Here is a 20,981-nt window from a genome sequence, read left to right as displayed (position 1 = left end):
GATGGATCCAATCCCCCAGAAATGAGTTTGGGATGGATCCAATCCCTCCAAATTTCAGGCTTTGAGCAAATCCTTCCAAATGTGGGTTTGGGGTGAGAGGAATAATCCCGGAATTTGGGGTTTGAGCAAATCCCTCACAAACGGGAATGGGGGGGACCGGGATCCCCCGAGAGCAACCCTGGGGACGGGGGCTGGTGGCCATGGGGTGACCCGTGGTGGCCATGGGGTGACCCGTGGTGGCCATGGGGTGACCCGAGGTGGCCATGGTGTGACCCGTGGTGGCCATGGGGTGACCCGTGGTGGCCATGGGGTGACCTGAGGTGGCCATGGGGTGACCTGAGGTGGCCATGGTGTGACCCGTGGTGGCCATGGGGTGATCCGAGGTGGCCATGGCGTGACCTGAGGTGGCCACAGTGGCCCCGAGGTGGCCATGGTCACCTGGGATGTCCTGAGGTGGCCCTGGGGTGGCCATGGTGGCCCCATGGTAGCCATGGTAGCCCCCATGGTAGCCCCATGGTAGCCATGGTAGCCATGGTAGCCCCCATGGTAGCCATGGTGGCCATGGTAGCCATGGTAGCCCCCATGGTAGCCATGGTAGCCATGGTAGCCATGGTAGCCCCCATGGTAGCCATGGTGGCCATGGTAGCCCCTGTGGTAGCCATGGTGGCCATGGTAGCCATGGTAGCCATGGTAGCCCCCGTGGTAGCCATGGTAGCCCCATGGTAGCCATGGTAGCCCCATGGTAGCCATGGTAGCCATGGTAGCCCCCATGGTAGCCATGGTAGCCATGGTAGCCCCCGTGGTAGCCATGGTAGCCCCCATGGTAGCCATGGTAGCCCCATGGTAGCCATGGTAGCCATGGTAGCCCCCATGGTGGCCATGGTAGCCATGGTAGCCCCATGGTAGCCCCCATGGTAGCCATGGTAGCCCCATGGTAGCCATGGTAGCCATGGTAGCCCCCATGGTAGCCCCCATGGTAGCCATGGTAGCCCCCATGGTAGCCATGGTAGCCATGGTAGCCCCCGTGGTAGCCATGGTAGCCATGGTAGCCCCCATGGTAGCCATGGTAGCCATGGTAGCCATGGTAGCCATGGTAGCCGTGGTAGCCATGGTAGCCCCCATGGTGGCCATGGTAGCCATGGTAGCCCCCATGGTAGCCATGGTAGCCATGGTAGCCCCCATGGTAGCCATGGTAGCCGTGGTAGCCATGGTAGCCATGGTAGCCGTGGTAGCCATGGTAGCCCCCATGGTGGCCATGGTAGCCATGGTAGCCCCCATGGTAGCTGTGGTAGCCATGGTAGCCCCCATGGTGGCCATGGTAGCCATGGTAGCCCCCATGGTAGCCGTGGTAGCCATGGTAGCCATGGTAGCCCCCATGGTGGCCATGGTAGCCATGGTAGCCCCCATGGTAGCCGTGGTAGCCATGGTAGCCATGGTAGCCCCCGTGGTAGCCATGGTAGCCCCCGTGGTAGCCGTGGTAGCCATGGTAGCCATGGTAGCCCCCGTGGTAGCCATGGTAGCCATGGTAGCCATGGTAGCCCCGTGGCCGTTGCAGGGGCTGGAGATCGTGTTCCGGGTGGGCGTGGCCCTGCTCCAGTTCAATCAGGCCCAGCTGGTGCAGCTCGACATGGAGGGAATGTCCCGGGTACGGCCGGGGATGGGGGATGGGGGGGTTTGGGGTGGGGCTGGTCAGTGGGGGGGGTTTGGCGGGGTTTGGGGTGGGTTTGGGATGGGTTTGGGATGGGTTTGGGGGGGTTTGGGGTGAGTTTGGGGTGGGTTTGGGGTGGGTTTGGGGTGGGTTTGGGATGGGTTTGGGGTGGGTTTGGGGTGGGTTTGGGGTGAGTTTGGGGGGGTTTGGGGTGAGTTTGGGGTGGGTTTGGGGTGGGTTTGGGATGGGTTTGGGGGGGTTTGGGGTGAGTTTGGGGTGGGTTTGGGGTGGGTTTGGGGGGGTTTGGGGTGGGTTTGGTCAATGGGATGGATTTGGGGTGGGTTTGGGATAGTTTTGGTCAATGGGATGGTTTTGGGGTGGGTTTGGGGTCAATTTGGGATGGGTTTGGGGGGGTTTGGTCAATGGGACGGGGTTTGGGGTGGATTGGGATGGTTTTGATCAGTGGGTTGGGTTTTGGGGTGGATTTGGGGTGGGTTTGGTGTGGATTGGGGATAGATTTGTTCAATGGGGTGGATTTGGGGTGGGTTTGGTCAATGGGGTGGGTTTGGGGTGGTTTGGGGTGGATTTGGGATAGTTTTGGTCAGTGGGATGGGGTTGGGGTGGGTCTGGTCATTTGGGATGGTGTTTGGGATGGATTTGGGGTGGATTTTGGGATGGGTTTAGCCAATGGGATGAGTTTTGGGGTGGATTTGGTCTGAATTCCCCATTTTTGCTCTAAATTCCCCCATTTTTGCTCTGACTTGCCCCATTTTTGCTGTGAATTTGCTCTGAATTTCCCCATTTTTGCTCTGATTTCCCCATTTTTGCTCTGAATTTCCCCATGTTTGGTGTCTGGCTGTCTGGCTGTCTGGCTGGCTGTCTGTCTGGCTGTCTGGCTGTCTGGCTGTCTGGCTGGCTGTCTGTCTGTCTGGCTGGCTGGCTGTCTGTCTATCTGTCTGTCTGTCTGGCTGTCTGTCTGTCTGTCTGTCTGTCTGTCTGGCTGTCTGGCTGTCTGGCTGTCTGGCTGTCTGTCTGTCTGGCTGTCTGTCTGTCTGGCTGTCTGTCTGGCTGTCTGCCTGTCTGTCTGGCTGTCTGGCTGTCTGTCTGTCTGTCTGCCTGTCTGTCTGTCTGTCTGGCTGTCTGTCTGTCTGTCTGGCTGTCTGTCTGGCTGTCTGTCTGTCTGGCTGTCTGGCTGTCTGTCTGGCTGTCTGTCTGTCTGTCTGGCTGGCTGTCTGGCTGTCTGGCTGGCTGTCTGGCTGTCTGTCTGGCTGTCTGTCTGGCTGTCTGGCTGTCTGTCTGTCTGGCTGGCTGTCTGTCTGGCTGTCTGGCTGTCTGGCTGTCTGGCTGTCTGGCTGTCTGTCTGCCTGTCTGTCTGTCTGGCTGTCTGTCTGGCTGTCTGTCTGTCTGGCTGTTTGTCTGTCTGTCTGTCTGGCTGTCTGTCTGTCTGTCTGTGTGGCTGTGCTGTGACCCCCCCGTGTCCCCGCAGTATTTCCAGACTGTGATTCCTCACCAGTTCGACTCCTGCCCCGACAGCCTCATCCTGAGAGCCTGCCAGGTGAAATACAGCGCCAGGAAAATGAAAAGGTCACTGTCACCATCCCTGTCACCATCCCTGTGTCACCATCCCTGTGTCACTGTCACCATCCCTGTCACCATCCCTGTGTCACTGTCACCATCCCTGTGTCACTGTCACCATCCCTGTCACTGTCACCATTCCTGTCCCCGTGCTCATCCTGAGAGCCTGCCAGGTGAAATACAGCGCCAGGAAAATGAAAAGGTCACTGTCACCATCCCTGTCACCATCCCTGTGTCACTGTCACCATCCCTGTCACCATCCCTGTCACCATCCCTGTGTCACTGTCACCTCCCTGTGTCACTGTCACCATCCCTGTGTCACTGTCACCATCCCTGTCACCATCCCTGTCCCCGTGCTCATCCTGTGCCCCTGCCAGGTGAAATACAGCCCCAGGAAAATGAAAAGGTCACTGTCACCATCCCCGTCATTGTCACCTCCCTGTGTCACCATCCCTGTGTCACTGTCACCATCCCTGTCACCATCCCTGTGTCACTGTCACCATCCCTGTGTCACCATCCCTGTCCCCATGGCTGTCCCCGTGTCCCCATGGCTGTCCCTGTCCCCATGGCTGTCCCTGTCCCTGTGTCCCCATCCCTGTCCCTGTCCCTGTCCCTGTCCCTGTCCCCATTTCTGTGTCCCCAGGCTGGAGAAGGAATACGCCGCCCTCAAGAGCAAAGAGATGGAGGAACAGATCGAGATCAAGGTGAGACAGGGCTGGGGACACCTGGGGACACCTGGGGGACACCTGGGGACACCTGGGGACAGCTGGGGGACATCTGGGGGACACCTGGGGACACCTGGGGACACCTGGGGACACCTGGGGACACCTGGGGGACACCTGGGGACATCGGGGGGGACAGCTGGGGACACCTGGGGGACACCTGGGGACACCTGGGGGACATCTGGGGACACCTGGGGACAGCTGGGGACAGCTGGGGGACACCTGGGGGGACACCTGGGGACACCTGGGGACACCTGGGGGACACCTGGGGACATCGGGGGGGACATCTGGGGGCACCTGGGGGACACCTGGGGACATCTGGGGACACCTGGGGGACACCTGGGGACAGCTGGGGATACCTGGGGGACACCTGGGGACACCTGGGGGGCACCTGGGGGGACACCTTGAGACACCTTTGGGGACACCTGGGGATATCTGGGGGACACCTGGGGACATCTGGGGACACCTGGGGACAGCTGGGGGACACATGGGGACATCTGGGAAAACCTGGGGACAGCTGGGGATACCTGAGCACATCTGGGGACACCTGGGCACACCTGGGGACACCTGGGGGGCACCTGGGGGGACACCTTGAGACACCTTTGGGGATACCTGGGCACACCTGGGCACACCTGGGGACGTTGTCCCCTCCTGTCCCCGTGTCCCCTCAGCGTCTCCGTTCCGAGAATCGTTTGCTGAAGCAGCGAATCGAGACCCTGGAGAAGGTGAGGACCCCAAAAACCCCCGGGGGGACCCCGGAAATGGCCAAAAAAAACCCAAAAATAGGGCTGGGAACACAAAAAATAAACAAAAAAACCCCAAAAACAGGGCTGGGAACACAAAAAAACAACAAAAAACACAAAAACAGGGCTTGGAACAACAAAAAAACAACAAAAAACACAAAAACAGGGCTTGGAACAACAAAAAAACAACAAAAAACACAAAAATAGGGCTGGGAACCCAAAAAATAAACAACAAAAAACCCCAAAAACACTGCATGAAACCCAAAAAAACCAACAAAAGCCCCCAAAAACACGGCTTGGAACAAAAAAAAAACAAGAAAACCCCCCCCAAAACAGGGCTTGGAACAAAAAAACCCAAAAACAGGGCTTGGAACCCAAAAAAAACAACAAAAAAACCCCAAAACACGGCTTGGAACAAAAAGAAAAACAACAAAAAACCACAAAACACTGCATGGAACCCAAAAAAACCACAAAAAACCCCAAAAAACAGGGCTGGGAACACAAAAAAACAACAAAAAACCCCAAAACACGGCTTGGAACAACAAAAAAAAAAACAACAAAAAACCCAATAACAGGGCATGGAACAAAAAAAAAAACCAAAAAAAAACCAAAACAGGGCTGGGAACCCAAAAAAACCAACAAAAACCACAAAAACACTGCATGGAACCCCAAAAAAACAACAAAAAACCCAAAAACAGGGCTGGGAACCCAAAAAATAAACAAAAAAACCCCCAAAACAGGGCTTGGAACCCCCCCAAAAACCCACAAAAAAACCTCAAAACACTGCATGAAACCCAAAAAAATCACAAAAAAGCCCAAAACACTGCATGGAACCAAAAAAAAACCACTCAAAAAACCCCCAAAACAACTGCATGGAACCCAAAAAATAAAAAATAAAACCAAAATGCAGCATGGAACAAAAAATACCAAAAAAAAACCAAAATCCCAAACCACTGCATGGAACAACAACAAAAAAAAAAACAACAAAAAAAGAAACCCCAAATTTGGAACCAAAAAAACCCAAAAAACTCAAAAAAAACCCCAAAACTCAGCTTGGAACAAAAATTAAAAAAATAAAAAAAAATCTCAAAACAATTCATGGAACCCAAAAAAAAAGATGAAAAAAAATTCAAAAATCCCCAAACACTGCGTGGAACAACGACAACAAAATAATAAAAAAATTCAGAAAAACCCAAAACACAGCTTGGAACCTAAAAAAAAAACAACAAAAAAAATCCCAACACAACCAAAAAAAACCCCAAAAAAACAATAAAAAAAATCCCCCAAACACTGCATGGAATTAAAAAAAACCCCAAAATTCCCAAAAAAACCCCAAAACCTTGTGGGCCTCTCCTTTTTTGGGGTAAAATCTCCCCAGTTTGGGATAAAATCAAATTTTGGGGTAAAATCCTCAAATTTTGGGATAAAAATCCTCAAATTTTGGGGTAAAATCCTCAAATTTTGGGGTAAAATCCTCAAATTTTGGGATAAAATCTTCCCAATTTGGGGCAAAATCTCATTTTGAGCCAAAATCTTCACATTTAGGGAGAAATTCCCTCAATTTTGGGGTAAAAATTCCCCATTTGGGGATAAAATCCTCAAATTTTAGGATAAAATTCCTCAAATTTGGGGAAAAAAATCCTCAGCTTTTGGGATAAAAATCGTCAAATTTTTGTATAAAAATCCTCAAATTTGGGGATAAAATCCTCAAATTTTGGGTCAAAATCTCCCCAATTCGGGGCAAAATCTCATTTTGAGCCAAAATCCTCAAATTTGAGACCAAAATCCCCCATTTTGGAGCTAAAATTTCCCCATTTTGGCCTAAAATCCTCAAATTTTGGGACAAAATCCCCCAATTTTGGGGTAAAATTTCCCCATTTTGGGACAAAACCCCTCCAATTTTTGGGATAAAATCCTCAAATTTTGGGTTAAAATCCCTCATTTTGAGCCCAAACCTCCCTTTTTGGGGCCCCAAACCTGCGGGAATTTTGGGGAATTTGGGGGGAATTTTGGGGAATTTGGGGAATTTGGGGCGGAGCCGGGGGTGGGGGCGGGGCGCGGGTGCCTCCGTGGCTGTCGCTGATGTCGCTGTCGCTGTCGCTGTCCCCTCCCCCCCCCAGGAAAGCGCGGCCCTGGCCGATCGCCTCATCCAGGTACTGCCCCTCCTCGCTCCTTCTGCACCAATTCTCCCCGATTTTCCCAAATTTCCCCCGATTTTCCCGAATTTTCCCCAATTTTCCTGATTTTCCCCAATTTTCCCTGATTTTTCCTTGATTTTTCCCGAATTTTCCCTGATTTTTCCTTGATTTTCTCCTGTTTTTTCCCGAATTTTCTTGATTTTTTTTCCGAATTTTCCCTGATTTTCCCTGATTTTTCCCGATTTTTCCCGAATTTTCCTGATTTTTTCCGAATTTTCCCCAATTTGCCCAATTTTCCCCCAATTTTTCCCTGATTTTTCCCGAATTCTCCCTGATTTTTCCCGAATTTTCCCCAATTTTCCCAAGTTTCCCTAATTTTTCCCCAATTTTCCCGGATTTTTCCCGATTTTCCCTGATTTTTCTGAAATTTTCCCTGATTTTCCCCTAATTTTCCCTGATTTTTCCCTGATTTTTTCCCGATTATTTCCCTGATTTTTCCCGAATTTTCCCTGATTTTTCCTGAGTTTTTCCTGAATTTTCCTGATTATTCCCAAATTTTCCCCATTTTTCCCGAATTTTGCCGAATTTTCCCAATTCCCCCCAATTTTTCCCCAAATTTTCCCCATTTTTCTCTCATTTTTCCTGATTTTTTTCCCAATTTTTTCCGAATTTTCCCCCATTTTCCCTCAATTTTTCCCTGGTTTTCCTCGTTTTTTTCCCCAATTTTTCCAAATTTCCCCCAATTTTTCCCCATTTTCCTGATTTTTTTTCCCAATTTTTTCCCATTTTTCCTCATTATTTCCCAATTTTCCCTCGATTTCCCCTCTATTTTTTTTCCCATTTCTCCACAATTTTCTTCCTGATTTTCCTCAAATTTTCCCAAATTTTTCCCAAATTTTTTCCCAGATTTTTCCTGATTTCCCCCCCTATTTTTCCCATTTTTTTCCCTAATTTTCCCCAATTTTTCCCAATTTTTCCCCCGAATTTCCCCCAATTTTCCCATTTTTTCCGAAATTTTCCCCAATTTTTCCCGATTTTTCCCAATTTTCCCGATTTTTCCCAATTTTTCCCAATTTTCCCTTTTTCTTCCCCATTTCCTTTTCCTCCCCTCCCTCCCCCAGCCCCGTTTTTGGGTTGGATTTTCCTTTTTTCCGCTTTTTTTTTTCTCTTTTTTTCCCAATTCCTGCTTTTCCGGAGGCTCCCACGCACCCCGGGGTGGAAAATTTGGGAATTTTGGGGAATTTTGGGATTTGGGGAATTTTGGGAATTTGGAGATTTGGGGGAATTTGGGGGATTTGGGGAATTCTGGGGAATTTTGGGGAATTTTTGGATTTTGGGAATTCTGGGGAATTTGGGGATTTGGGGGATTCTGGGAAATTTTGGGGATTCGGGGAAATTCTGGGGATTTGGGGATTTTGGGAAATTCTGGGAAATTTTTGGATTTGGGGAATCAGGAAAATTTGGGGATTTTGGGGAATTTGGGAATTGTGGGAAATTTGGGGATTTGGGGAGTTCTTGGAAATTTGGGGAATTTGGAAATTTAGGGGATTTTGGGAAATTTGGGGATTTTGGAAATTTTGGAAATGTTGGGATTTTGGGGAATTTGGGGAAATTTTTGGATTTGGGGAATCTGGGAAATTTTGGGATTTGAGAAATTTGGGGATTTGGGAAATTTGGGGAATCTTGGGATTTGGGGGATTTTGGGAAATTTGGGGATTTTGGAAATGTTGGGAATTTTGGGAATTCTGGGGAATTTTGGGAAATTTGGGAATTCTGGGGAATTTTGGGATTTGGGGATTTTGGGGTGGAAAGCAGCGATTGGAGGAGTTTGGGTGGAATTTGGGATGGGGGAGGGGGGGAAAATGGACCTGGAGGTTCCCACGGGGGTGGTGGCACCTCTGTGTCCCCATTGTCACCTCCCTGTCCCCAGTGTCACCCCATTGTCCCCACAGTGTCACCTCCCTGTGCCCCCAGTGCCACCACAGCCACGCTGGCTCTGCCCTGGGGGCAGGAGGTGACACTGTCCCCAATGTCCCCAACGTCCCCCCAGTGTCCCCCCAGTGACCCCATTGTCCCCAAGGTCCCCAGGGCCAGGTGACACTGTCCCACTGTCCCATTGTCCCCAATGTCCCATTGTCCCATTGTCCCATTGTCCCATTGTCCCATTGTCCCATTTTCCCATTGTCCCGTTGTCCCCAGGGCCAGGTGACACTGTCCCATTGTCCCATTGTCCCCGTTGTCCCCGTTGTCCCCAGGGCCAGGTGACACTGTCCCATTGTCCCATTGTCCCATTGTCCCATTGTCCCGTTGTCCCCGTTGTCCCCGTTGTCCCCAGGGCCAGGTGACACTGTCCCATTGTCCCCATTGTCCCATTGTCCCATTGTCCCATTGTCCCCAGGGCCAGGTGACACTGTCCCATTGTCCCATTGTCCCGTTGTCCCGTTGTCCCCAGGGCCAGGTGACACTGTCCCATTGTCCCATTGTCCCCGTTGTCCCCGTTGTCCCCAGGGTCAGGTGACACTGTCCCCATTGTCCCATTGTCCCCGTTGTCCCCGTTGTCCCCAGGGCCAGGTGACACTGTCCCCATTGTCCCATTGTCCCCGTTGTCCCCAGGGTCAGGTGACACTGTCCCATTGTCCCATTGTCCCATTGTCCCATTGTCCCCATTGTCCCCAGGGCCAGGTGACACTGTCCCATTGTCCCATTGTCCCCGTTGTCCCCAGGGCCAGGTGACACTGTCCCATTGTCCCCATTGTCCCATTGTCCCCAGGGCCAGGTGACACTGTCCCATTGTCCCATTGTCCCCGTTGTCCCCAGGGCCAGGTGACACTGTCCCATTGTCCCATTGTCCCATTGTCCCATTGTCCCATTGTCCCCGTTGTCCCCGTTGTCCCCAGGGTCAGGTGACACGGGCGCAGGAGGCGGAGGAGAATGACGTCATCCGTCGGGAGCTGGCGCTGGTGAGGCAGCGCTGGAACAACGTCAGCGAGAGCCTGGAGAGGGCCCAGAGCACCATCCGAGAGCTGCAGGTGTGTCACTGTCACCTGTGTGTCACCTGTGTGTCACTGTCACTGTGACAGGCCCAGAGCACCATCCGAGAGCTGCAGGTGTGTCACTGTCACCTGTGTGTCACCTGTGTGTCACCTGTGTGTCACCTGTGTGTCACCCTGTGTGTCACCTGTGTCACCTGTGTGTCACCTGTGTCACCTGTGTGTCACCTGTGTGTCACCTGTGTGTCACTGTGTGTCACCTGTGTGTCACTGTCACTGTGACAGGCACAGAGCACCATCCGAGAGCTGCAGGTGTGTCACTGTCACCTGTGTCACCTGTGTGTCACCTGTGTGTCACCTGTGTCACCTGTGTGTCACCCTGTGCCACCTGTGTGTCACCTGTGTGTCACCTGTGTCACCTGTGTGTCACCTGTGTGTCACCTGTGTGTCACCTGTGTCACCTGTGCCACCTGTGTGTCACCTGTGTGTCACCTGTGTCACCTGTGTCACCTGTGTCACTGTCACTGTCATTGTGTCACTGTCGCTGTGTGTTACTGTCATTGTCATTGTCACTGTCACTGTCAGTGTCACTGTCACTGTCACTGTCACTGAGCACCATCCGAGAGCTGCAGTTGGTGACACTTGGTGACATCAGGTGACACCTGCCTGAACGAGGTGATGGCCGGGGACAATGGACAGGTGACATTTGGTGACACAGGTGACCCCTGCATGAAGGAGCATTTGGTGGCAGGAGGGAGGTGACACCCGGTGACACCTGGTGACATTTGGTGACATTTGGTGACACCTGGTGACATCTGGGGACACCTGGTGACATTTGGGGACAGGGTAACTCCCACCTGGCCTCGGAGCTCCCGGCAGGTGAGGACGGTGTTTGGTGACATTTGGGGACACTTGAGGACATTTGGTAACTGCCATCTCTCAGAGGATTGCATGGCAGGTGGGAGCTGACACCTGGTGACACCTGGTGACAATTTGGTGACATTTGGGGACATTTGGGGACATTTTGGGGACAGGGTAACCCCCGTCTGACCGAGGGGCTCACGGCAGGTGAGGACGGTGTTTGGTGACATTTGGTGACATTTGGTGACACAAGGTACCTCCCATCTCTCAGAGGATTGCCTGGCAGGTGGGAGGTGACACCTGGTGACGCCCGGTGACAATTTGGTGACATTTGGTGACATTTGGGGACATTTGGGGACAGGGTAACCCCCGTCTGAGCGAGGAGTTCGTGGCACACCTGGAGGCGGAGCTGGAGCGGTCGCGGCTGCGCGAGAGCAAAACCCAGGGAGCGCTCAGGGAGCTGCAGGACAAGGTCCTGGACATGGAGAAGGTGACACTGGGGACACTGGGGGACACTGGGGACACTGGGGACACTGGGGGACACTGGGGACACTGGGGACACTGGGGGACACTGAGGGGACACTGGGGGACACTGGGGACACTGAGGTGACACTGAGGGGACACTGGGTGGCCCTGGGAGGGTCCCCCACTGATGTCTCTGTGTTCCTCTGTCTGTCTCTGTCCTTATGTTCCTGTCCCCATCCCTGTCCCCTGTCCCCATCCCTGTCCCCATCCCTGTCCCCATCCCTGTCCCTGTCGCTGTCCCCATCCCTGTCCCCATCCCTGTCCCCATCCCTGTCCCTGTCGCTGTCCCCATCCCTGTCCCCATCCCTGTCCCCTGTCGCTGTCGCTGTCCCCTGTCCCCATCCCTGTCCCCTGTCGCTGTCCCTGTCCCTGTCGCTGTCGCTGTCCCCTGTCGCTGTCCCCATCCCTGTCCCTGTCCCCATCCCTGTCGCTGTCGCTGTCCCTGTCCCCTGTCCCCTGTCCCCATCCCTGTCCCCTGTCCCCATCCCTGTCCCCTGTCCCCATCCCTGTCCCCTGTCGCTGTCGCTGTCCCTGTCCCCTGTCCCTGTCCCCATCCCTGTCGCTGTCGCTGTCGCTGTGTCCCCTGTCGCTGTCGCTGTCGCTGTCGCTGTCGCTGTCCCCAGCGCTGGCCGTTGCTCTCAGATGAGTCCAGCGCGGTTCGGCTGCAGGAGGAGCTGCAGGAGCTGGCCCTGAGTGACCTGGGGGACACCTGGCAGGTGAGACATGGGGACATTGGGGACACTGGGGACACCTGGCAGGTGAGACAGGGACAATGGGGACACTGGGGACACTGGGGACACCTGGCAGGTCAGACATGGGGACATTGGGACACCTGGCAGGTGAGACATGGGGACACTGGGGACACGTGGGAGACACCCAGGGTGTGTCCCAGATGTGCCCATACCTGAGCAGGTGTGTCCCCAGGTGTGTCATACCTGAGCAGGTGTCCCTAGGGTGGGTCCCAGGTGTGTCCCAGCTGTCCCCAGGGTGTGTCCCAGGTGTGTCCCAGCTGTCCCCAGGTGTGCTGTACCTGACCAGGTGTGTCCCAGGTGTCCCCATACCTGACCAGGTGTGTCCCCAGGTGTCCTCAGGTGTCCCCATACCTGACCAGGTGTGTCCCCAGGTGTCCCCATACCTGACCAGGTGTGTCCCAGGTGTCCCCAGGTGTCCCCATACCTGACCAGGTGTGTCCCCAGGTGTGTCCCCAGGTGTCCCCATACCTGACCAGGTGTGTCCCCAGGTGTGCGGGGGCCGCTGGGAGGAGCCGCGGGCGCTGCACGAGGCCGTGCTGGGGGTGCAGCTCCGGGAGAGCCAGGCCCAGGTGGAGCTGAGAGCACTGAGACAGAGAGTGCTGCACCTGGAGACACAGGTGAGCTACTGGGACGGACTGGGAGGGACTGGGAGGGACTGGGATAGAGAGTGCTGCACCTGGAGACACAGGTGAGCTACTGGGACGGACTGGGAGGGACTGGGACAGAGAGTGCTGCACCTGGAGACACAGGTGAGCTACTGGGACGGACTGGGACGGACTGGGAGGGACTGGGATAGAGAGTGCTGCACCTGGAGACACAGGTGAGCTACTGGGACGGACTGGGAGGGACTGGGACAGAGAGTGCTGCACCTGGAGACACAGGTGAGCTACTGGGACGGACTGGGAGGGACTGGGACAGAGAGTGCTGCACCTGGAGACACAGGTGAGCTACTGGGAAGGACTGGGATGGACTGGGAATGGAACTGGGGATACTGGGAACTAAACTGGGAGAACAGGGCCCAGGATTTACCCAGGGCTAATCCCGGGTTAATCCCAGTTCAATCCCAGTTCAGTCCCAGTTCAATCCCAGTTCAGTCCCAATTCAGTCCCAGTTCAGTTCCGGGTCTATCCCGGGTCTATCCCGGGTCTATCCCGGGTCTGTCCCAGGTTTATCCCAGGTTTATCCCGGGTTAATCCGGGTCTATCCCGGGTTAATGCCGGGTCTATCCCGGGTCTATCCCAGGTCTATCCCGGGTCTATCCCAGGTCTATCCCAGGTCTATCCCGGGTCTATCCCAGGTCTATCCCGGGTCTATCCCGGGTTAATCCGGGTCTATCCCGGTCCAGGCCCGGGTGCAGCAGTCGGTTTTAGGCCGGGCTCAGGGAGCAGGGCTGGGTCTATCCCGGGTCTATCCCGGGTTAATCCGGGTCTATCCCGGGTCTATCCCGGGTTAATCCGGGTCTATCCCGGGTTTATCCCGGGTTAATCCGGGTCTATCCCGTTGCAGGCCCGGGTGCAGCAGTCGGTTTTAGGCCGGGCTCAGGGAGCAGGGCTGGGTCTATCCCGGGTCTATCCCGTTGCAGGCCCGGGTGCAGCAGTCGGTTTTAGGCCGGGCTCAGGGAGCAGGGCTGGGTCTATCCCGGGTTAATCCGGGTCTATCCCGTTGCAGGCCCGGGTCCAGCAGTCGGTTTTAGGCCGGGCTCAGGGAGCAGGGCTGGGTCTATCCCGGGTTAATCCGGGTCTATCCCGGGTTTATCCCGGGTTAATCCGGGTCTATCCCGTTGCAGGCCCGGGTCCAGCAGTCGGTTTTAGGCCGGGCTCAGCGCGCCTGTGCCGGGCTCAGGGAGCAGCTCCGCGCTGTGGCCGCTCAGAGCCGGGGGCTGCAGGCCCAGCTCAGCCTGAGCCACCGGAAACACGAGGAGGAGCAGTGCAAGGTGGGGACAGTGGGGACACATTGGGGACAATGGGGACACTGGGGACAATGGGGACATTGGGGACAATGGGGACACACTGGGGACACACTGGGGACACACTGGGGACAATGGGGACACTGGGGACACACTGGGGACACACTGGGGACAATGGGGACACATTGGGGACAATGGGGACACCTTGGGGACACACTGGGGACAATGGGGACACACTGGGGACACACTGGGGACACACTGGGACAATGGGGACAGCAGGGACACCTTGGGGACACCGGGGACAGTGGGGACAGTGGGGACAGCTTGGGGCCACCTTGGGGACATTGGGGACACCTTGGGGACATTGGGGACAACTTGGGGACATTGGGGACACTGGGGACAATGGGGACATCTTGGGGACACCCTGGGGCCACCTTGGGGACATTGGGGACACCTTGGGGATAGTGGGGACACCTTAGGGACACGTCGGGGACACCTTGGGGTCAGCAAGGACACCTTGGGCACAGCGGGGACATTGGGGACACCTTGGGGGCCACATCGGGGACACCGTGGGGACAGCTTGGGGACAATGAGGACATTGGGGACACCTTGGGGACATCAGGGACATTGGGGACATCAGAAAACACTGGGGACACTTGGGGACACTGGAGACATCAGCAATTCAGGGGACACCGTGTCAGTTCTGGAGTCCCCATGTCCCCTCCCAGTGTCCCCCCATTGTCCCCATGTCCCCTCCCAGTGTCCCCCATTGTCCCCATGTCCCCTCCGCTGTCCTTCACCTGTCCCTGGTGGCCAGACTGTCCCCGGGGTGTCCCCAAGGTGTCCCCAGTGCTCCTGAGTGTCCCCAAGGTGTCCCCAAGGTGTCCCTGTTGTGTCGCCAAGGTGTCTGTGAGGTGTCCTGGGTGTCCCTGGGGTTGTCCCCGCTCTGTCCCTGGTGACAAGGATGTCCCCGAGGTGTCCCCGCAGTGTCCCCAGGATTCTCCCTGGGTGTCCCCGCTCTGTCCCTGGTGACAGCGCTGTCTCTGGGTGTCCCTGGGGGTGTCCCCATCCTGTCCCCGCGGTGCCAGCGCTGTCCCCGGCTGTCCCCGGGGCTGTCCCTGGGTGTCCCCGGGCTGTCCCCGCGGTGCCAGCGCTGTCCCCGGCTGTCCCTGGGGCTGTCCCCGGGTGTCCCTGGGGGTGTCCCCGCGGTGCCAGCGCTGTCCCCGGCTGTCCCCGGGCTGTCCCTGGGGGTGTGCCCGGGTGTCCCCGGGCTGTCCCCGCCGTGTCCCCGCGGTGCCAGCGCTGTCCCCGGGCTGTCCCTGGGGGTGTCCCCGCGGTGTCCCCGGGCTGTCCCTGGGTGTCCCCGCGGTGCCAGCGCCGTCCCCGGCTGTCCCTGGGGGTGTCCCCGGGTGTCCCTGGGGGTGTCCCCGCGGTGCCAGCGCTGTCCCCGGCTGTCCCCGGGCTGTCGCTGTCCCCAGAGCAAGGAGGAGGTGATGGCCGTGCGGCTGCGCGAGGCCGACAGCATGGCTGCCCTGGCGGAGATGACACAGCGAGTGGCCGAGCTGGAGATCCAGGTACGGGGACACGGGGACACTGGGACATGGGGACATTGAGGGGAGATGGGGACAATGGGGACATGGGGGGACATGGGGACACCGGGGGGACATGGGGACACCGGGAGGACATGGGGGGACATGGGGACAATGGGGACACCAGGGGGACATGGGGACATTGGGGACATGGGGACACTGGGGGGACATGGGGACATTGAGGACACCGGAGGACATGGGGACATTGCGGAGAGATGGGAACACTGGGGACATTGGGGGCACATGGGGACATTGGGGACACCAGGGGGACATGGGGACACTGGGGACATTGGGAATATTCGGGACATTGGAGGGATTGGGGACACTGGGGGGACATTGAGGACATTGGGGGCATTGGGACTTTGGGGACAGCGAGGACATTGGGGACATTGGGGGGACAATGGGGACAGCGAGGACATTGGGGGGAGATGGGGACATTGGGGACACTGGGGACATTGAGGACACTGGGGACACTGGAGACATTGAGGACATTGGGGATATGGGGGACATTGGGACTTTGGGGACAATGGGGACATTGGGAATATTTGGGACATTGGGGGGACATTGAGGACATTGGGGGCATTGGGATATGGGAGACATTGGGACAATGGGGACAGCAGGGACATTGTGGGGACAATGGGGACATGGGGGACACGGGGACATTGGGGACAGTGGGGACATGCAGGGATGTGGGGGACATGGAGGGAGAGGGACATTGGGGACATTGGGGGGACATTGGGGACAGTGGGGGGGACATTGGGGACAGGGGGATGTGGGAACATGGGAGGGACACACGGACTTGGGGACATTGGGGACACAGACACAGGAGGGACATGGGGACCCAGGAGGGGCCAGGTGGCCGCAGTGTCCCCGATGTCCCCGATGTCCCCCAATGTCCCCAATGTCCCCATTGTCCCCGATGTCCCCCAATGTCCCCGATGTCCCCCAATGTCCCCAATGTCCCCATTGTCCCCGATGTCCCCCAATGTCCCCATTGTCCCCAATGTCCCCGATGTCCCCATTGTCCCCTGCTGTCCCCAATGTCCCCGATGTCCCCAGCGGGAGGAGGGGCGGCTGCAGGGCCAGCTGGAGCACTCGGACACTGCGCAGTACATCCGTCACCTGAGGGGACACATCCGGGAACTGAAGGCTGAGGTGGGGACATGGGGACACTGCGGGGACATGGGGACACTGCGGGGACATGGGGACACTGGGGGGACACTGGGGACAGTGGGGGGATTGGGGTTATTGGGGACATTGGGGTGACATTGGGACACTGGGGGGATTGGGGACACTGGGAATAGTGGGGGACATTGGGGACATCAAGGACATCGGCAGTTGGGGATACTGGGGACATTGGGACATTGTGGGGACATTGGGGACATCGGGGGGACATTGGGGACGCTGGGGATACTGAGGACATTGGGGACATCACGGACACTGGGGACTTGGGGACATTGGGGACACCAGGGATATGGCGGGGGTTGGGGACATGTGGGGACACCCAGGTGACATCCAGGAGGAGCTGGGGGAGGGGACAGGGGTTGGGGACACCCGGGTGGCACCCACAGGTGCTGGGGGACCCCCAGGCTGGCCTCAGTGCCGCCGGTGACATTCCCAGTGCCACCAGCGATGTCCCCTCAGTGCCACATGGCCCGGGGACAGCTGGTGACAAAGTGTTCCCTCTGTGCCCCCCTCCTGCCCTTCCCTGTTGGCCTTTGTCCCCTCCTGTCCCCATCCCTGTCCCCTCTCCTTGTCCTTGTTCCCTCCATATCCATGTCCCCTCTGTCCCCTCCTGTCCCCTCTGTCCCCCCGTCCCCCCTGTCCCCCCTGTCCCTGTCCCCTCTCCTGCTCCTGTCCCCTCCCTGTCCCCATCCCCATTCCTGTCCTCATCTCTCTCTGTCCCCTCTGTCCCCTTCCTGTTCCCTGCTGTCCCCCGTCTCTGTCCCCTCCCTGTCCGTGTCCCCCCTGTCCCCCCTGTCCCCCCTGTCCCCCTGTCCGTGTCCCCTCTGTCCCCCCTGTCCCCTCTGTCTCTGTCCCCTCTGTCCCCTCTGTCCCCCCTGTCCCCTCTGTCCCTGTCCCTGTCCCCCCTGTCCGTGTCCCCCTGTCCGTGTCCCCCCTGTCCCCCTGTCCGTGTCCCCCCTGTCCGTGTCCCCTCTGTCCCCTCTGTCCCTGTCCGTGTCCCAGCTCCGGCTGCTGCGGGGGCCGCTGTCCTTCGGCGCGGTGGCCTTGGGGACACCCGTGGGGGACGAGGACTCGCTGGGCTCCTCGGACGAGGAAGTGCCACCACCCTTCGCCCTGACCCCGGGGGACATCGGGGACACCGGGGACAGCAGTGACAGCGAGCCCGAGGTGGCACCAGCAGCACCGTGACACCAGGGGACACTGGGGACACCGGGGACAGCAGTGACAGCGAGCCCGAGGTGGCACCAGGGGACACTGGGGACATCAGGGACAGCCTGAGGTGGCACCCCTGGCATCGTGACCCACAGGGGACATCAGGGGACACTGGGGACATTGGGGACAGGCCAGGTGCCACCCCAGCGATCTTTGGGGACATCAGGGACAGGTCAGGGGACAATGAGACACCTGTGGGGGACACTGAGGGACGTGCCAGGTCCTTGTGGCACTTTGGGGACACTGAGGGGACACCTGTGACAAGCAAGGGACACTCCGGGGCATGCAGGGGACACCGAGGGGACACCGAGGGACAAAAAGGGACATCCAGGGGACACCCAAAGGGTTCCAAGGGACATCCAGGGGACACTGAGGGACACCGAGGGGACACCCAGGGGACAGCCCTGGCCTGGCTGATCCCACACATGGAGAGATCCCAGGATGGGGACAGGGACAGGGATGGGACACAGCTGGATCTGGGACAGGGACACACCTGGATGGGGACACACCTGGATGGGGACACACCTGGGACAGGGACAGATCTGGGACAGGGACAAGGAGGATTCTGGGACAGGGACACACCTGGGGCAGGGATAATTTCGGGTCACAGCTGGGTCTGGGACAGGGACAGATCTGAGACTGGGACACACCTGGATGGGGACACACCTGGATGGGGACACACCTGGGACAGATCCGGGGTGTGGATCCCAGCCCCGGTGCCCTCCTGGATGCTGTGGGACCCCCAAGGGCGTGACCCGACCCCTCTGGGCCCCCCAAATGGATCCCGAACCCCCCGAGTGGATCCCGGACCCCCCGAGTGGATCCCGGACTCTTCTGGACCCCCCGAATGGATCCCAGGCCCTTGAAATGGATCCCGGACCCCCCAAATGGATCCCGGACTCTTCTGGACCCCCAAATGGATCCTGGATCCTCCAAATGGATCCCAAACCCTTGAAATGGATCCCGGACCCTTCTGGATCTCCTGGATGGACCCCGGACCCCCCAAATGGATCCCGGACCCCTCAGGACCCCCCAAATGGATCCCGGACCCCCCGAGTGGATCCCAGACTTTTTTGGACGCCCCCCAAATGGATCCCGGACCCCTCAGGACCCCCCCGGACGGATCCCAGGCCGTTCTGAACCCCCCAAACGGATCCCGGATCCCAAATGGATCCCCCGGACTGGGACAATGGGGACACCCCCTCCCCTCCCCCCCCCGCTGTACAGAAATACAGGACCCCAAAAAACCTCGAATCGACCCCAAAATTCCCTGGATTTGGGCCCAGCCGGGGGGTCCCAGTCCCTCCCAGTCCATTCCAGTCCCTCCCAGTCCATCCCAGTCCCTCCCAGTTCATCCTATTCCCAGTCCATCCCAGTCCCCATTATCCCATTCCCAGTCCCTCCCAGTCCCTCCCAGTCCCCATTATCCCATTCCCAGTCCATCCCAGTTCTCCCATTTCTCCGTTTTATGCTCAAATCGTTTCCGCGAAAATACAAAAATATCCCGGGGGGTGGGGGGGAGGGGAGGGGCACCCCCAGGACCCCCCCGGGGTGACAGCGACAGTGACAGTGTGACAGTGTGACAGTGACAGTGTGACAGTGACAGTGTGACAGTGACAGTGACAATGTGACAGTGTGACAGTGACAGTGTGACAGTGACAGTGACAGGCTCAGATTGGCACCGGGGGGCACAGTGGGGGAGGGGCTGTGCCATATTTTGGGGGCCCCACCCCCCTCCCAAAACACCCCTTGAGGGGAGGGGCGCCCATTTTTGGGGGGAGGTCCGATGGGGGGGTGGGGACACGACAGGAAATTGGGGGGGGGGGGCGGAATTTGGGGCCACCCAGGTCCAAAGTGGGGGGGACAGGAAATTTGGGGGTACCCGGGTCCGGGGGGGGCGGGGGGTCCTGAGGACACTTTGGGGGTCCAGCAGATTTTTTTTTGGGGGGGGGGGAGGGGGGGTTCCAGCTTTTGGGGGGGTCCCCAATAATGGGGGGAGCCCCGCCCAGGGCGATCATTGCAAGGGGGGGCCCCAAAACCTGAGAGGGGTCCCAGACATGGGGGGGCCCCAAAGGGGGGTCCCCAATCATGAGGAGGGGGCTCCCCAATCCCTGGGGGGGTTCCCCAGTGTCTGTCAGTGGGGGGGGGGGGGTCCCCAGAGGGGGGTCCCCAGTGTCAGGGGGTCCCCAAGGGGGGTTCCCCAATTCCTGGGGGGGAGGGGGGGGTCCCTGATCGGGGGGATTCCCCAATCATGGGGGGGGGGGGTCCCCAAGGGGGGGTTTCCCCAATCCCTGGGGGGTCCCTAGTGTCTGTCAGTGGGGGGGGTTCCCCAAAAGGGGGTCCCCAGTGTCTGGGGGGTCCCCAATGCCTGGGGGATCTCAAGGGGGGGGGTCCCCAATGCCTGGGGGTCCCTAGTGTCTGTCAGTGGGGGGGTTCCCCAAAAGGGGGTCCCCAATGCCTAGGGGATCTCAAGGGGGGTTCCCCAATCATGGGGGTTCCCCAGAGGGGGTTCCCCAGTGTCTGGGGGTCCCCAAGGGGGGGGTTCCCCAATCCCTGGGTGTCCCCAGGGGGTCCTAGCAGCGCCCCGCCTTGGCGTCCCCGATGGCGCCCCAGACGTCGAACACGAACTCGTCGGGGAAAGCGAAATCCCCGAGCTGAGAGTCCAGAGCCTCGGCCAGAGCGTCGGGATCGCGAGCGTCACGGCCCAGCTCCACCATGGTGGCCGCTGTGGGGACACCGGGACATCAGGGACATCGGGGACATGGGGACATGGGGACATTGGGGACAGGGACACCGGGACATCAGGGACATCAGGGACATCAGGGACACCGGGACATCAGGGACATCGGAGACATCAGGGACATCAGGGACATGGGGACACCGGGACATCAGGGACATCAGGGACATCAGGGACATCAGGGACACCGGGACATCAGGGACAGGGACACTGGGGACAATGGGGACATCAGGGACAGGGACACGGGGACATCAGGGACACCGGGGACATCAGGGACATCGGGGACATCGGGGACAGGGACATGGGGACATCAGGGACATGGGGACATTGGGGACAGGGACATGGGGACATCAGGGACATCAGGGACATCAGGGACAGGGACATGGGGACACGGGGAA

General features: G+C 58.0%; 1 protein-coding gene across 1 annotated transcript in view; it reads left to right on the top strand.

The window, feature by feature from the left end:
* Nucleotides 1–19,100, top strand: part of LOC148220655 (EVI5-like protein) — a 36,161-nt gene extending 17,061 nt beyond the window's left edge. The window contains 14 exon segments of the mRNA XM_088154918.1: nt 1,556–1,645; nt 3,135–3,232; nt 3,867–3,927; nt 4,617–4,670; nt 6,809–6,841; nt 9,724–9,855; nt 11,039–11,167; nt 11,826–11,918; nt 12,431–12,571; nt 13,741–13,887; nt 15,339–15,434; nt 16,509–16,604; nt 17,637–17,818; nt 17,873–19,100. Coding sequence (XP_088011044.1) covers nt 1,556–1,645; nt 3,135–3,232; nt 3,867–3,927; nt 4,617–4,670; nt 6,809–6,841; nt 9,724–9,855; nt 11,039–11,167; nt 11,826–11,918; nt 12,431–12,571; nt 13,741–13,887; nt 15,339–15,434; nt 16,509–16,604; nt 17,637–17,818; nt 17,873–17,912 — 1,392 coding nt within the window. The 3' untranslated portion in view covers nt 17,913–19,100.
* The last annotated feature ends 1,881 nt before the right edge of the window (nt 19,101–20,981 follow it).

Source organism: Sturnus vulgaris, chromosome 33, assembly GCF_052056855.1.
Source record: "Sturnus vulgaris isolate bStuVul1 chromosome 33, bStuVul1.hap1, whole genome shotgun sequence".
In the NCBI taxonomy this organism is placed as follows: Eukaryota; Metazoa; Chordata; class Aves; order Passeriformes; family Sturnidae; genus Sturnus; species Sturnus vulgaris.
This window is presented reverse-complemented; position numbering and strand designations above follow the sequence as displayed.